This window comes from Quercus robur, chromosome 3 (assembly GCF_932294415.1).
Source record: "Quercus robur chromosome 3, dhQueRobu3.1, whole genome shotgun sequence".
In the NCBI taxonomy this organism is placed as follows: domain Eukaryota; kingdom Viridiplantae; phylum Streptophyta; class Magnoliopsida; order Fagales; family Fagaceae; genus Quercus; species Quercus robur.
This window is the reverse complement of record NC_065536.1, coordinates 64,511,124-64,527,416: the sequence shown is the minus strand read 5'-3', so window position 1 is coordinate 64,527,416 and position 16,293 is coordinate 64,511,124. Positions and strand designations below refer to the sequence as shown.

The 16,293-nt window shown below is 34.2% G+C and overlaps 1 protein-coding gene across 2 annotated transcripts; it reads left to right on the top strand.

The window, feature by feature from the left end:
• The first annotated feature begins 8,742 nt into the window (after window positions 1-8,742).
• LOC126718897 (phosphate transporter PHO1 homolog 3-like) lies at window positions 8,743-15,044 on the top strand. Of its 2 annotated transcripts, XM_050421281.1 has the most exons (13): window positions 8,747-9,742; window positions 10,313-10,658; window positions 10,744-10,792; window positions 10,990-11,061; window positions 11,190-11,319; window positions 11,424-11,544; window positions 11,801-12,059; window positions 12,143-12,247; window positions 12,348-12,392; window positions 12,586-12,735; window positions 13,038-13,316; window positions 13,545-13,681; window positions 13,772-15,044. In XM_050421281.1, exons 1-13 carry the CDS (start codon window positions 9,157-9,159, stop codon window positions 13,866-13,868), a joined length of 2,376 nt encoding a protein of 791 aa, XP_050277238.1. In that variant the 5' UTR covers window positions 8,747-9,156; the 3' UTR covers window positions 13,869-15,044. The 2 variants fall into 2 exon arrangements, with proteins under 2 accessions (XP_050277239.1, XP_050277238.1); XM_050421282.1 differs by lacking the exons at window positions 13,545-13,681; window positions 13,772-15,044 and having other exon boundaries at window positions 8,743-9,742; window positions 13,046-13,205.
• Window positions 15,045-16,293: the final 1,249 nt, after the last annotated feature.

The following is a 16,293-nucleotide window of genomic DNA, read 5'->3' as shown; positions in this document are numbered from 1 at the left end:
AAGGTTTTTGTTTTTGTTTTTATTTTACCCCCTTTTTGGTATATATATTATGCATAGTAGTATAAAGCAGTATTATAAATAAGTACTTTATAACTCACATGTGTACTACAAATTACAAAATATATACTTATTAAATTTCAACAAACTTTAACAAAAAGACTTAAAAGTATCTTGAACTTATTACTATTTTTGATAATGAAATTGTCTTCAATCAACAAACATTTTATGAGGAAAGAGTTTTAAAAAAGTCTTTACTGTTATCTTTATGTAAGGACACGATTTGTAACGACCCATAATAATATTGGGTTCGCACGTAAAAAGGCCCAAACAATATCATTTGTAGAGTGTGGGTTTGAAAGGTTAGGCCTTGGTCACCAGACGGTGGTTTTTTCGTGGTGTTTATACATAATTAAATCGTGTTCGCCCTAGGAGTCTTTCTCCAGGAGGCGGACTGGTAGGCTCTAGTTTTTGGCCATTTTTTCCAACCTCTTTCCCCGGATTGCTTACTTTTCCTTTTATACTAGCCTGTATCCCTTATCCAACGTCCACATGTGGGGTTCGATTTTCCAAGACTAATACTTGTCCCATCAGCCCATACCCAAAGTGGTTGGGGGTGGTTGTAAAAGTTGAAGAGTATGGCTCTGTCAAGTGCAGAGTATTGAATGGCAGTAAGGGCAGCTTTCCCTTTGTCCTTGGTCGTTATACTATCCAGCGTACTCTTCTCTATTGACCTAGATATTTTAGATTTTTTCCCAAACTGTTCCTATACCGTTTTTGCCCTTCCTTCCAGGGAGACCTCGGATATGCCGAGGACAGAATCATCCTCGGCTGTGTCTCAAGGCTATTTGGACTTTTATTACCTATCCTCGGTTATAACCTTTCTCGGCTCGGGCCTCGGGCCCCAACGTAAAAATGGGCCAGGGCCACAAATTATTGGACCCCACACTTTAATTTTTGAGATAATTGTTAGAGTGACATTGTCTACGTGTTCATTAATTATAATTTTATGAATGTTCAATTTTGTTTCTTTAAAGAATTATAAATGTCCAATTGATTTATGTACTTAGTCAATCCAAGTTACTCTTAGATATATATTTTAGATTTTTAGAAAAAAATTATACATTTAAAAATGTAATTATATATAATAAAATTGGGATGAGGTTATATATATCTAATTGTTATTTAATATTTTTTTCAAAAGGGCATGGCCTCTGGTCCAAAATCATAGGTGAAATTCCCACGTGGGAATTTCACACAATCCTTATCCAAGACAATACAAAATATTCATACAGTAATTGTGTTTCAGAGTTTGTTGTAAAAGAAATGGTGCAATGACACACACACACACACATATATATATATATATATATATATATATATGGTAAACTGGATATATTAAAAAGAAACTAGACAATGATATATGGTCCCATGACGAGTAACAAATTGCATTGTGATCTGTGAGTGAGTCAGGATAAGTATAAGTTGGTCCTGAACGTGGTGAGGAGGTTGACTTGTCCATTCCAAAAATACATAGCCCATCATACATAGGGAGCAATAATTGAATTCAACGAGAGAGAGAATGAAGAGAAAAGAAATACTGAACAACACAGGAAATTTTTTTTTTTTGAAGGCCAATCAAGCTTCATTAGAAAAAAAAAAAAAAAAACAAAACAAAACAAAAGTTTTAAAAAGTACAGTTTAAAAGCATCTTCCTGATCACATTCACAAGCTGATTAGGTACGGATTATTCATTAACAAATCCGTGCCACCTATTATTAAGACTCCATTTGACCAAGCAATGAGCTGCCCATGTATGGAAGAGCACGCCAAGACATAGAAAAGTGCAGGTTGAGTCAATCTTAATATACTATTCAACGTTGAGTTTTATCGCTTGGAGGAAATGTAGCCAAGGAGCTACGGCCATCCATGACTCCATAACCCAACCAACCTTGCAGCTTCTACAATAGTTCCTACTTTTCATACTCCACACATCTATGTAAGATACTTGAGCCATACACCCTCTTATATTCTGCTACATTTACTTTTAATAATAACTATTTATTATCAGTCCAAAATACTAATCGGTTTTTTATGTATGTAAGGATTAAATTTCAGATCTCTAATTCAACTATAAGAAATTTTACCAGTTAAATTAATTGGAAGTCACTATTATTCTATTAAGTTAAATGTAAAAGATACGTGCTATAGATTTTATGGTCTGCTGCATGAGTATCGAAAGGTATTTAATTAAGTAATAAAAATAATAGAGCCCATTAAATTCTTCCTTAATGGATGCACCAATGCAACTAACATGCTATAAACAAATGAATAGGGAGAGGGAAAGAAGTTCTAACATAAAGGCAACCTATAAACTCCACTCAAAAGTTATAATAACTTTAAGGGATGATGAAAGAAGTTATATTACACACAATATACTCTCTTAAGCAATGTAGAACAATTACCCTTTTTTTTTTAGAAACAAACATGCACACACAATATTAAATTGTTTATTCATGATAAGTTCTGCAAAAAATCCGTAGCAAACCGGCTTTCGTTTCTTTATTTGCAACTATGGCCTGGTCAATCTGGTATCAAAGAAATAAATCTCGTCTCCAAGATAATCCTTTGCCCCTTCGTAATATTGCTGGCTTTGCAAAAAATTACCTTTGTGAATTTAGAGGTCTGGACAATCACCAATCACACAGACGTCGAGTGCCTCTTCGTAGATGGTTACCTCCTGCAGCGGGCTCTGTGAAGACAAATTACGACAGTGCAATGTATGGAGAGTCAGACAAAGCGGGAATTGGCGTGGCAATTCGTAACTGTGAAGGCCACGTTTTAGCTGCCCTATCTGAGCAGATAGTGAAACCTCCATCGGTGGAAATCCTTGAACTCCTCGCTGCCCGACATGCTGTTAATTTTACTGCAGAATCGGGTTATGCTCAGTTAGTATGTGAGGGCGACTCTGAATCTGTGGTTAAGTCATTAAGGGGATCTGGTATGGAAAATTCCCGAGGAGGGCATATCATCAAAGATATTTTATCTCAATCAAACTCATTTCTAAGTATTTCTTTTGCTCACATAGGTCGGCAAGGCAATGCTGTTGCACACGCTTTAGCCCAACGAGCAAGACAATCTTTTTCTTCTCAAATCTGGTTGGAGTGTGTTCCAACAAATATTATGTCTTTTGTATTGGATGATTTCCCCTCTTCTTGATCAATATAACAGCAAGTATTCACTTCTCAAAAAAAAAAAATCTTTTTGTGTCTTAATATCGTTAATATAAAAATACATAATTGTTGAGATCCTTTTAATTATTATTATTATTATTATTATCATCATCATCATCTTTTGATGAAAGAAAGCCTTTTAATTTATAGTAACATTACTCAATTTCCCTAAAGAGAAGAATAATTCAAATCTTCCTTTTTGTATAAAAAAAAAAAAAAGAAAAGAAAAAAAGGTACTACATTTGTAAGGGCATTGCCATTGGATGATGTAAATTGCATTTTGCATGATTCTAGCAAACAAAACACAAAAACACAGTCCATTGGCTCACTGTAGAAAATAATACAGGTTGCTAATTGCTATAGTGACATAGTACTGTAGCCAATGTAAATCTTTTTTCTTTTTCTTTTTTATTTTTTATTTTTAATCTCACACACTCACTCTCTATGTGGCATACCCATTGTTATTGTAGCAACTTGTAGAGAGAAAATATATTATTTTAATGTATTGAAAATGTAAAATAAAGAACAACGATGTATTACATAATGATGTAAAATAAATAATTAAAGTGGGTTTCACATGGCATACCCATGTCATTGTAGCAACTTGCAGATCGAAAATATATTAATTTAATGTATTAAAAATGTAAAATAGAGAACGACAATGTGTTAGCTAATGATGTAAAATAAATAATTAAAGTGGGTTTTGGTAATGCAAAATATATTAATTTTTAATGCATAAGTTGACGAGAAGCTCTAAATATTGATAGTTAAATAATTTAATTTTCTGAACGTTGAGCCGATCTAACTTTGAATGAATCTGAATGATGCATGGGAGATCTGTTGTCTGGGGCGAAGAGGAAGCAGAGAAAGGGAGATCTGTTGTATTTGCGTGGGACTTTTCTCTCTCATTGAATTAAAATAATAGTTAATTTACTGTTCTTGTCTTAAAAATAGATTGTTATACCAAATACTCAATTATATTTTTTCAGTTTAAAAAAAATATTATAAAAATATGTTATCAAACACATTTTGTATTATGAGTATTCAAAAGACGTATTTTTATATAATCTTTAAATCATAGTTTTCACGTTATTTAAAAACCAAAACCATGATACTTCTGTCAAACTGACCCTTAAGTTTTGACCCAATTGCATTTTTCTTCAACAAAAAGAGCCCAACCAGAAAGAACAAGAGGAATTAGGTCTATGAAAGACTCCTATACAGCTTGAGCTTAGTGCATGAAAGATTGAAAGAGCTAAGAACCTCAATTTTGGATAGGAAATCAGGACCACTTTAATCTCCAAAGTAGGTTTTTTTTTCCTATCAAGGACATTTCAAAATTCTAACTTTTCTGTAATGCAAAAAGGAAAAAGAGAATCAAACTTGTCAAAGATATGACCCTTTCTACCAATCTCAAGTTGATTAAAGAATGGAGCATTATATTAACGAGAGAAACAAAAGTTCAACTCTATGATTATTTGAGAGTTTTGGATAAAGGTTATTTACGAAGATTAATATATTATTGATTATATTTTAGGAGGTTTTGTTTGTCTAATCTCTTCCCTCTTTTTATTTTTTTATTTTTATTTTATTTTTTTAAATGAGCTTTAAGAAGAAACGAAAGTGTATTAAAATAAGAAACCAATTCCGTACTTCTGGTTTACTATACTAAACCCCCCCCCCCCCCCCCCCAAAAAAAAATAAAAATAAAAAATCAGTGCACTAGTTATACTGAATAATTTCACATGTCCAAAAATTATTTTTTCCCCCTAGAAAATTACAAAAAATACAAGCATTGGGTTTTGAGGTAATGAGGTCTTTAGATCCAAGGATGACTATAGGTACATATGAATTTGCTTGGTTTAATTACTAGCTTTTTTATTTATTTGTTTTATAATTGCTTGTTTGCAAAATTGAACTTTAAGAACACTAAAATTTTGAAAATATTCATCTGCCTAAAGTGATTATGTAAAAATTTCTAAGCTAATAGTAATTAGTTTGATTATTGAGTGGACAATGGCAGGGGTTAATTTTCTGTTTGAAAGTTCATAAGAGCACTAATATTAGGTATGCTTAGTGCCAAATATTTGACATTTGACAAATCAAACATAAAAAAAAAAAACCTCTAACATTAGATGTTCTAAATGCTAAACAATTTAGCACAGAAGAACAATACTATCCAAATTTGGAACAGTACGTAAACAAATGCTAAAAAAATATTTTTTTTATTCTATTTCTCTCTCACTGTCTGCCTCACTTTCCTTAACCCTTCTCTCTCCTCTCCCTCTTCTTCTTAGTTCAATTATCTCCTCTCTCTCCCATTGCCATTCTCTCCTCTTTTCTTTCTCCCATGGCTGGTCCTCTATTAAATGCCGCCGCTCACCACAGCTCCAAATCCCCTATGGCCGGGTCACTCATGGAGGTGGCTTGGGTAATTTTTCAAATTGGGTTTATAGGTTTTTGGGTTTGAATTTATTGTTGTTGTTGTTGTTGTTGTTGCATACACAGTATACAATGGCGGTGGTTGGTGTTTTTACTGTGGCTATTGGTGCTTTGTACGGTGGTGATGATTGGTGTTTTTGCTGCTGTGGGTTTGGTAATGGGTTTGTTGTGGGTATTTGGCTGGATTTGGTTGGGTTTGTTTTGATTTGTGTTTTGGGTTATGGAGATGTGGTGGTTGTGGCGATGGTTGTTGATTGGTGTCCTCTGCTTTGGTTCTTGGTTGGTAGCCACTACCTTGGGTTCTGTTTTGTTACTTTTGTACAGAGGCTGAGTTTTGTGTTAATATATTATATTATTTTAATATGTTGTAAAGGTATAAAATTAAATAACAAAATATGTGACCAATTTAAAATGCATGGTAAAAATGATATGATAAAATATTACAAAGTATATTTTTAATAGTAAAATGATTTGTTAAAATATTATAAAATATATTTTTTTATGCGTTAAAATGGTATACTTTTGCAAAAAGACAGGTGCTGATGCTCAAGATGTAAGACAAAAATAAATTATTATTTCTTGGACAGTGGAAAATTTGCAATGAATGGTCAAAGAACATGGCGACTCTGACAGGGGAGAAAAATAATGGAAAAAAGTTAGGCGGCTTTGAAAATAAATAGAAAATTTGCTAGGTAGGTAATATGTAGCCGATGCCGTACCAATATTTGTCATATTGGTGGGTATGTACCGTATTGATATGTATATCAAAATATTAATATTTTGTATCAGTTTAAATATCAATTATATTGGTCAATTTTGGGCAATACCAACCAATATTGGTTGGCATTAGGCATACCGATCGGTATAGAAAAAAACTCTTTTTTTTTTTTTGTAATTTTTGAATTTTTGTAAGAGCAGAATAGTAATTTATTTGCATTAACTTATTAGTATTATTTGTTTTCTTAGTATGCAATGAACAATTAAGCTTTCTATTTTTTATATTGTGTTTTTTTTCCTTCTTTTAATTGATACTAAAGTCTAAAACAATGAATAATTTGTTCTGAATTAAAGTAATATTTTATGGTAAAATTTTATATTTATTATAATATATATACACACACATACATACATATATATTTATAAATATAAAAAATAATGATAAACCCTAAACAGTACACCGATATTGACCGGTATTGAAATATATCATTTCACTAGTCAAACCGGTACAACCTCCGGTACGAGATTGACTCCCTTGATAAAAACATCTCTATCAAGTGGCAGCATTTAATCCTTCTTCATTTTCTCCGATGTTCACATAATAAATAGTTTGCTATCCTATTTTCTATACCTAGAAAATGACATTTTAACTCCAAAATCTCTACTATTACAAACAAATTTATAATTTTTGCTACAATTTTTTCATGTGACTAATTGTGAGGGGTAAAAAAAAAAGGTAAAAAATCTGTATAAATGGGAGATAACGAATCACAATTTGTGTCATATATAAAAATTGTGGTAAAAATTGTAAATTTATATGAGATAACTAACTTTTTTTTTTTTTTTTTTTTTTTTTTTTACGTTAAAAGCCCATATATAGGGGTGTCAATTCGGGTTAGCGTGTCGGATTCGTGTCGTGTCGAGGTAGGGGTATTAGACTAAATGGCTCAACCCTAACCCGACCCATTTAATAATCATGTCAGAATCCTTCAACCCTAACCCGACCTGTTAATAAGGCGGGTTAACCTGACCCAACCCATTTGACACGTTTAATAAACGAATCGTGTTGGGTTGACACGAATGTAACACAACCCATTTCAACCTGCATAATATTAAATATAACATCCATCTATAAATTATTATTTTTTACATCCCAAAAACCAGTGCATACACTTTATGTCTTTGATCCACATTCAAAATAATATAGTTCAATAAAAATATAACACTCATCTAGAAATAAGTTCTTTAGACTCCAAATGAAGTGCAACACTTCAACCCAAATTCAAAATAACATTGTTCAACAAAAATATAATATCCTTGGAACTCGCCAAATGCTAAGTATCAATATTGAAAGAATTTGAGCAAATAGTAGACTAATTCTGACTATGACCACGATTATTATCCATAGATTCTTTGTTGATGTCCAAGTTCATAACATCTTCCACAAGCTCATCCAATTTCATTTGTACAAGTTCTATGCCAAAAAAAAAAAAAAAAAAAAAGTATTAGTAGTTACAAAATATGATCATGCCTCAACAGTTTGACAAGAACTAAATAATAATAATGTAAGAGTAATAATAACTAATGAAACAAATAAGATTACCTTTCTCATTTGTAATTACTTACTTTTCTTTTTAAATTTAAAATATATGTTGGATATAAAAGGTATTTGAAAAATCTAAAATAAAATAATTATTTATTTGTTATACGAGTTAAACGGGTTGTGTTAAGTGGGTCATTTTGGGTTTGACACAAATAAATTGGCGTGTCAAACGTGTCTATTGTGGGTTACGCGGGTTGACCCGCTTATGACACGTTTCTTATCGTGTCGCTTTCGGGTCGACCCGTTTATGACCCAAACCCATTAAAGCCTAACCCTAACCCGAAAGAAACCGTGTTGGGTTCGTGTCGTGTTCGCGAGTTGGATCGAACATTGACACCCCTACCCATATATACATGTACGGATTTACCTCTCTCCCACACGAAGAAATAGAACTAGCCAACACGTGTAAGCTACCTGTTCATTTGAATGTATTTTCATGAATCTTCCACGAACTAACATGAGCTAATACTTTGGTCACACACACACACACACAGAAAAAATATCCACTATGAAATAAAGATTACAATTATAAAATTTATGCTAAACTTGAGTTTACAATAAATTAGATATAAAACAAATAAATCTCAAAGAGTAAATACAATCTTACCACAAATTCAGTAGCAAAATCTCTCTCTAAATACTTTTACTTTTCATGATTATAACACTAAAAAACTCTATGAGAACATTAATTAATCTTTCTTATGCGTAACTTGAGAAAAAAAATTATATCCTTTTTCTTTTTCACTCTCTCACACTGTTCGCTGTGTTTCTCTCTCTCTCTTCACACGAACATAACCTCAAATGAGTGAACATCTCTGTGGTTTTGCTCACTCTATGAAACTCACACACGCTGCTTCAACCCTTACTCAGTGTATTCTCTCTCAATCACACACCATGGCCGAATGGCCTTTCTTTTCTTTTCCTTCCTTTCTCCTCAGCCTGTCTAACACGCTTGCTCAGCTTTGCATTAAAACAAAAGCTGACTTTGGAAGCTTGAGGAAGTAAGCTCACTAATTGAGCTTTGACTAATGTTACAAGCAAGTGGGCTGGACCCTAGGTGCCACGCACCCATCAGGAGTTACATCTGAGGGAGCACTCAATATATGTCAACTAGCTCACTATATATTTCTTCATTTTGTGCTGCAATAAAAGGCAAAAAAAACCATGAAATTTGGGAAGGAATTCACAGCACAAATGGTGCCTGAATGGCAAGAAGCATACATGGATTACAATCAACTTAAATCGCTTTTGAAAGAAATCCAACGCTTCAGGCAAAGAACCAAGCCACCAGCAACCCCAGCTGGCCTTAAACGAAAGCTCACACTTTATAGAGCTTTTAGTGGCTTAACACAAAGATACAACAACCCCACAAGCCCATCATCAGCTTCTGATGACATTGAAAGCCAAGCCATTCTTGTCAATTCTGTGAACCATGGTGGCTCACAAAGTTATCAAACTACGTTTCTCATGTCCTCAGATGAAGGTGGTGAATATGAATTGGTTTACTTTAGGAGACTTGACGATGAATTCAATAAAGTGAACAAGTTTTACGAGGCTAAAGTGGAGGAGGTGATGAAGGAAGCAGCTATGTTGAACAAACAAATGGATGCTTTGATTGCTTTTAGGATCAAAGTGGAGAATCCTCAAGGGTGGTTTGATAGGTCTGTGGAGATGACTCGTCTTGCTTCTGATGTTGCTGCTTCAGCAGCTGCGGTGGCAGCTTCTACACCAAAAGGAGCCAGAGCAAGTAGTAAGTTTTTGAAGCTTTTTATTAATTAATTTTTTTTTGGAAGCCTTTTCATACTGTTATTAACCGCTAGTGTTGAAAAATGCCTAAATTATTACCCATTATACTGTAAAAAGCTTACAAATAAACTAACAATGGACTTCATTGGTGCCCAGATCAATAACACACAAAATAAATTTCTATACTACTTTTATTTATTTATTTTGTATTAAAAAAAATGATGTGTCACCAAGAGCCTGTAGCTTCTTGGCACTTTTCTTTATGAGGAGAACGGGTTCGAATCTCACTTTCTCATTATTGTAATTATCGAATTATAAAAAAAATATATTAGAAAATCAATTTATACAGTTTATGTAATAAAAGTTGTAGAAACTATAATATCACTTCGGGACCGTGTTTTTGGTTAGATACGCAACGTGTTTGTAGTGTGAACTTATTTTACTAAAATAGAGGCTTGTTATGACCATGCTTCACTAGTTTCATATTCATAAGAAGGCCAAAAATATCAAGTGTTTGCAAAATGATATCAATTAGTAGACTCTGCAATAACTAAATCAAATGCTCCATGATCAGGAAGAGTTCCCATGTCCATGGATGTGATTGAAGAGGGTCCGAGCAGCCATGGACCATCATTAGACGAATCAAGTGATGACAAAGAGAATGAAATTGTCAACCAAATGGTTCAAGAACAGAGGCTAAAGAACATGAAGGGAACTAGACCAGCTCCTCTTGAAATACTTAGTCATGTGAAAATGAACAACACTCTAGAGACTCCTCGTTCAACCATTAAGGGCTTCCTCAATTACCCTATGCAGACAGAGCTGAATTTCACGAGGGAAAATTTGAGAAAAGTTGAAGATCAACTTAAGCGAGCTTTTGTTGAATTTTACCAGAAGCTTAGGCTTCTGAAGAACTACAGGTACTAGTTTATTATTAAATTTGGTTGGGTATGCTTGTCTTTCTTTCAAATGAATGCACTTAATCATATTGCTTTGAATGAACAGCTTCTTAAACACACTAGCATTTTCAAAGATCATGAAGAAATATGATAAGGTATTTCCCCTCTCAAAAAAAAAAAAAAAAAAAATTGTATATAATTTATTCAAGTGTAGTTGTATTAAGAAAACAGTTGTACATAAACAAATATGTTAAGATGCTAAAAGAAAAAACTGTTAGCAAACAGACACTACTCTTATTCCTAGGGTTTGGACATTGATTTTGGTTCTTATGTTTTGAGATTAACATTGTAGATCACTTCAAGGAATGCATCAAAATATTACATGAAAATGGTGGATAATTCCAACCTTGGCAGTTCTGATGAGGTAAAATTTCTTTATTCATTGGCAAAATGCAAGAAAGAAAGGGGAACTTAACCTTTAGGCTTTGCTTACAAAAGGGTTGCTAATGTCAAGTACTTTCCTCTAATCTGATATGTCATTTGCCATTTCAGATTACCAAACTTATGGAAAGGGTTGAAGTTACATTCATCAAACATTTCTCCAATTCTAACCGCACCAAAGGCATGAAAATCTTAAGACCCCAGGCAATGAGAGAAAGACATAGGACAACATTTTCCACAGGTAAAAATTTTTTGTTAGTATGAATTAAACTTCATAACAGTGAATTGGGACCAATTTTGATATCAATTTCTTTCCCTTGAATTTGGTCTTTGTAAAAACTTCAGGTTTTTTGGCTGGCTGCACAGTAGCTCTGATATTAGCCCTTATTTTAATTGTCCGTGCCCGCAAACTCATGGGTAAGCCAAAGGCAACACAGTACATGGACACCATGTTTCCTCTTTACAGGTATATTCTTAAACTAAATTTGCAGGATTATCTATTATGATAACATGATAAAATTTCATTTTTCCTAAAAGCTTAAACAAATAAACTAAGAGAAAACAATGAATATAATCATTATTATAACATAACAGAAAAAAAAAACATTCCAGTATTTAGTTGTTTTAGCTGAATAAAAAGAGATTCATGAGATGAACATGACTTCCATTTCCAACAAAAGGGATATATAATTCTTTTGTTTCGCATGTTGAAACCCCTGCAGCTTGTTTGGCTTAATAGTTCTGCACATGATTATGTTTTCTGCCAATATATTCTTCTGGAGGCGATACCGGGTCAATTATTCCTTCATATTTGGATTCAAGCAAGGAACCGAGTTGGGGTATCGAGAAGTTCTCCTCCTCAGTTTTGGTCTTGCAGTGTTAGCACTAGCCAGTGTGCTATTAAACCTTGACATGGAGATGGATCCAAAAACAAAAAATTATGGAACATACACCGAAATTCTGCCGCTGACCTTGGTTTTTGTAAGATTATTAAACTTAATTGATGATTTCCACATTTAACCTCTGAATATATAGGTAGCACCTAATCCTGTCTTTCTCTGCAGCTTGTGTTCATCGTATTATTCTGCCCATTTAACATCATTTATCGCTCAAATCGTTTCTTCTTCCTTGCATGTCTCTTTCACTGTATCTGTGCTCCTTTGTACAAGGTAAATATTGGTCAAGAACTCGTAATGCATAAGATTAGTAAGTAAAACTGGGGTGCTTTTGTATGAAGTATGAACATTTGTGAATTTCTTTCTATTGCAGGTGACACTCCCAGATTTCTTCTTGGCAGATCAGTTCACTAGCCAGGTTCGTAAATTGGTTCATGTTGTTTATCAATTGCGCAAGAATGATACTATAACTACTGCACATTTTATTATATAAAGCTACTAAGTTATAAATTGATGTGTCAACTTTTGAAACACACACAAAAAAAATCATTTACTCATTAATATATCACCAATCACATTCATTGATCATTTTATTCTATCTTTTGTTGCAGGTGCAAGCCTTGAGAAGTTTTGAGTTCTACATTTGCTACTATGGTTGGGGCGACTTCCAGCACAGAGAGAACAGGTGTGAAGAAAGCAAAGTATACAAAACTTTCCTTTTCATTGTTGCAGTAATTCCATACTGGTCTCGATTCCTTCAGGTACCAAGACATTTCTTTGACTAAATAAGTTTAGGGATAAAAAAAAGAAAAAAGAAAAAAAGGCACAATCATTATATTTATGATATCATGTTGTAATTGGTGTATGCCAAAAGTGGTGTCAATGATAAAATAATGTAAAAGTGATGTTACACCAATTTTAACCTCACATCTAACTATCTACAAGAGTTTTGAAAAGTTTTATGAAAGTCTTTTATGTCTCAAATACTGCTCTTCTTCTTATGCTGCTACAAGTTGAATGATAATTGCTTGATGGGCATACTTAATTCCCTTTTCGTTTTTAGTGTCTCAGGCGCCTGTTTGAAGAGAGAGATCCCATGCAAGGATATAATGGCATTAAGTATTTTCTGACTATTGTGGCTGTTATCTTGAGGATTGCTTATAGTCTTGACAAGGGAATGGGTTGGAAAACATTAGCCGGGATTTTCTCAGCCATTGCAGCAATTGTTGCTACATACTGGGACCTTGTTATAGATTGGGGGCTTCTTCAACGTCGATCTAAGAACCACTGGTTGAGAGACAAGCTCTTAGTCCCTCACAAAAGTGTATATTTTGGAGCAATGGTAAGAGAAAAAATAACTGTAGCATCTACATAACTTTTGATAGATGTTATTTATTTTTAAAACTTAAAATAAACATAAAATATGCTCAAAGATATATGTTAATCATTAACTATCTCAACCTTACCTGTCTCGTGTCTGTCTGTGTCCATGATTCCATGTGCAGGCTTCTTAGCTTTTCTCAACATCTAACACAGTAACACTACTAATTTTTACTTCATGACCATGCAGGTGTTGAATGTGTTGCTGAGGTTTGCATGGATGCAGACTGTATTGGGTTTCCAAGTGTCTTTCTTACATGAAAATTCCTTAATATCCATTCTAGCTAGCCTAGAGATCATTCGTCGTGGCATATGGAATTTCTTTAGGTAACAAATTAAGATTTTAATAAGTCATTTTGGTACAATAACTTCTTTATTTTTTGTGATAATCCTAAACTTTTATGCATAATTGATCAGATTGGAGAATGAACATTTGAACAATGTTGGCAAGTACCGAGCTTTCAAGTCTGTGCCACTACCCTTCAACTATGATGATAATGAAGATAAAGATTAATAGGCTATTTCAACATCTACATAAATAATATATATAAGACCAAGGAAAAAAAGGAAGGGTTTTTTTTTTTTTTTTTTTTTTTTTTTCTTGGGAGATGCTGAGAATTGAGATGGAGGCGCATTAATATTTTTGGGAAGGCAGTCCATGACCGTGACAGTCTCACATGATGTATTTATGTTGATAAATTCGATTTTTATGTTTTTTTTCCTAAATAATAATAGATTTTAATCCTATATAGAACCCATAATTATTGGAATTTACCTGACCTCATAAACCAAGTTGTAACAAAAAATTTTCTTTTGTTTCCAAGGTTCTTCTACACTACTATCAATGCATTCCTCCCTTCATGAACTATGACACAAGCAGACAACATTGAACGTAGTCAGGTAAAAAGGCAAAACTATACTACGGGTAATCTTTAATGGGTTCCAATAGGGTGGGTTAGGGTGTGCCCTTATTTATTTTTTCACATGATATATATGTGTGTGTGCGCGCGCGCGCGCCCTTATTTATTTTTAGGATAATTACAGTTTATCCACCTGTGGTTTGTCTCTAATTTGACTTGCCTACCCGTGCTTTCAATTTTGACACTTTACCCACCTGTGATTCCCTTTGATACTAATTCGTAACCCACCTCTCCTTCAGCCATTATTCTAACACATAATATGTCAAAAGCAAAAGCCCAAACATATCAAAACACTCCTCACTCCCAAAACTCACTCCCATCCAACTTGCTTACCAAACTAAGATCCTAGATGCTACAATGCAATGCACTTAAGACTCTAGACCGAGAACCATCTGGGCTTTGATCGTGCAAGTAACATGAGGAAGAAGGAGCTTTGATTCTAGGTTCATCTGTTGCTTGCTGACATTCAATATTCGACAGCTAGGCAGACTAAATGAGTAAGTTTGAAACAAATTTTCCTTGGTGATTCCGTTCAGAATCTTATGCTGGGATTTGGATCCATTCAACAGTCAAAGAATGTCAGTTAGGGAATTCCATACTTAAGGATGGTTTATAGAAACCTACAGAAATGCAAATTCAAAGCAGTACCAATGCCTAGGTATTTGTTATTAGTGATTCTCTTGATGGAATCAATGGTTTTACAGGGAACCTTGGCCCCCTAAGGCCCAAGCCCTCCAAAATCTACAAGTCATTGATAGAATTCTGTGCTAGTGTGATTTTGATTCTTCCAATTTTGTGACGAGGCATCCCAATCGTTTAAGAATTATCATGTATCCTTTTTTAATATTTTTGTAAGCAAAACAAAAAATTCAGTAAATGTTCATAACACATCCAACAAAATGTGTTAATAGTCACAAACATGTGAAAATCTTTCAAACAAAATATTGTTTTAATAACTTTCAGTAACTATACTCAAATATAAAATATAAAATAATAATTAATTTAGGAATAATATAATTAGTGCAGCATTTCCTTGCACGTTAAGCAAAAATTGAATTCAACTGCCAGCCTTGTTGCTTAAGCTGAGTGAAGTTTAGCTTCGCTATACTTTGTCAACAAAATGATAATAAATACAAAATGAAAAGACAAAGGCTTAGTCGTTAAGGCAGGATCTGGCTAGCACTTCAATATCTAACTTTTAAAGTTATTTTCGTATGAACAACCTACGTGTTTGCTTGACTGGAGGGAGGCACTACAAAAAAAAGGTCCTCTGGCCGCGTTTTAAAAACGCGGTTATATGCCAAAAAAACGTGGCTATAGATTATAGCCGCGTTTTTTTAGGCCGCGGTTCAGAATGTGGCCTAAAACCTGTGACTATAGGACTGATGGTCCTATGGCCGCACTTTTTAAACGCGGCCCCAGCTCGGGCCCTATAGCCACGTTTAAAATGCGGCCTAAAGGTCCTGTCTTAGGCCGCGTTTTAAACGTGGCCATAGGGTGCAGTCTTGGGCCACATTTTAAACGCAGTCCAAGGTTGGACCTTAGGCCACGTTTTAAACGCGGCCTAAGACTGGACCCTTAGGCCGCGTTTAAGAAGTGTGGCCATACCCTCCATGTTGAGGGCCTCTAACACACCTTTAAGCCGCATTTTAACCGTGGCCTAAGGTCCAACCTTGGGCTGCGTTTGAAACGCGGCCCAAGAGTTCACCCTTAGGCCACGTTTCAAACGCGGCCCAAGACTGGACTCCTAGGCCGCGTTTTAAACGTGGCCTAAGTTCCAGCCTTGGGCCACGTTTTAAATGCGGCCTAAGACCCCCGAATTCCTATTCAGAATTTGTCTATAGCCACGTTTTTAAAACGTGGCTATAGTTTTTTTTTTTTTTTTTCTCCTTTTTCTGGGCAAATGAGTTTTCCTGTATTACAATATTGTAAAGCAACATAAATTTTCTAAAGCAAGAGTTTTCGACAAAATATCAAGCACGAATTTTCTCAAACCTGTCAACAATCGATATCCCTAAA

Excerpts from the sequence above, each read along its gene's own strand:
- LOC126718897 (XM_050421281.1), top strand. The coding sequence starts at position 9,157 with ATGAAATTTGGGAAGGAATTCACAGCACAAATGGTGCCTGAATGGCAA. Across the intron at positions 12,060-12,142 it reads TGCCGCTGACCTTGGTTTTT|CTTGTGTTCATCGTATTATT; the intron begins GTAAGATTATTA and ends CTTTCTCTGCAG. Across the intron at positions 13,682-13,771 it reads GGCATATGGAATTTCTTTAG|ATTGGAGAATGAACATTTGA; the intron begins GTAACAAATTAA and ends ATAATTGATCAG.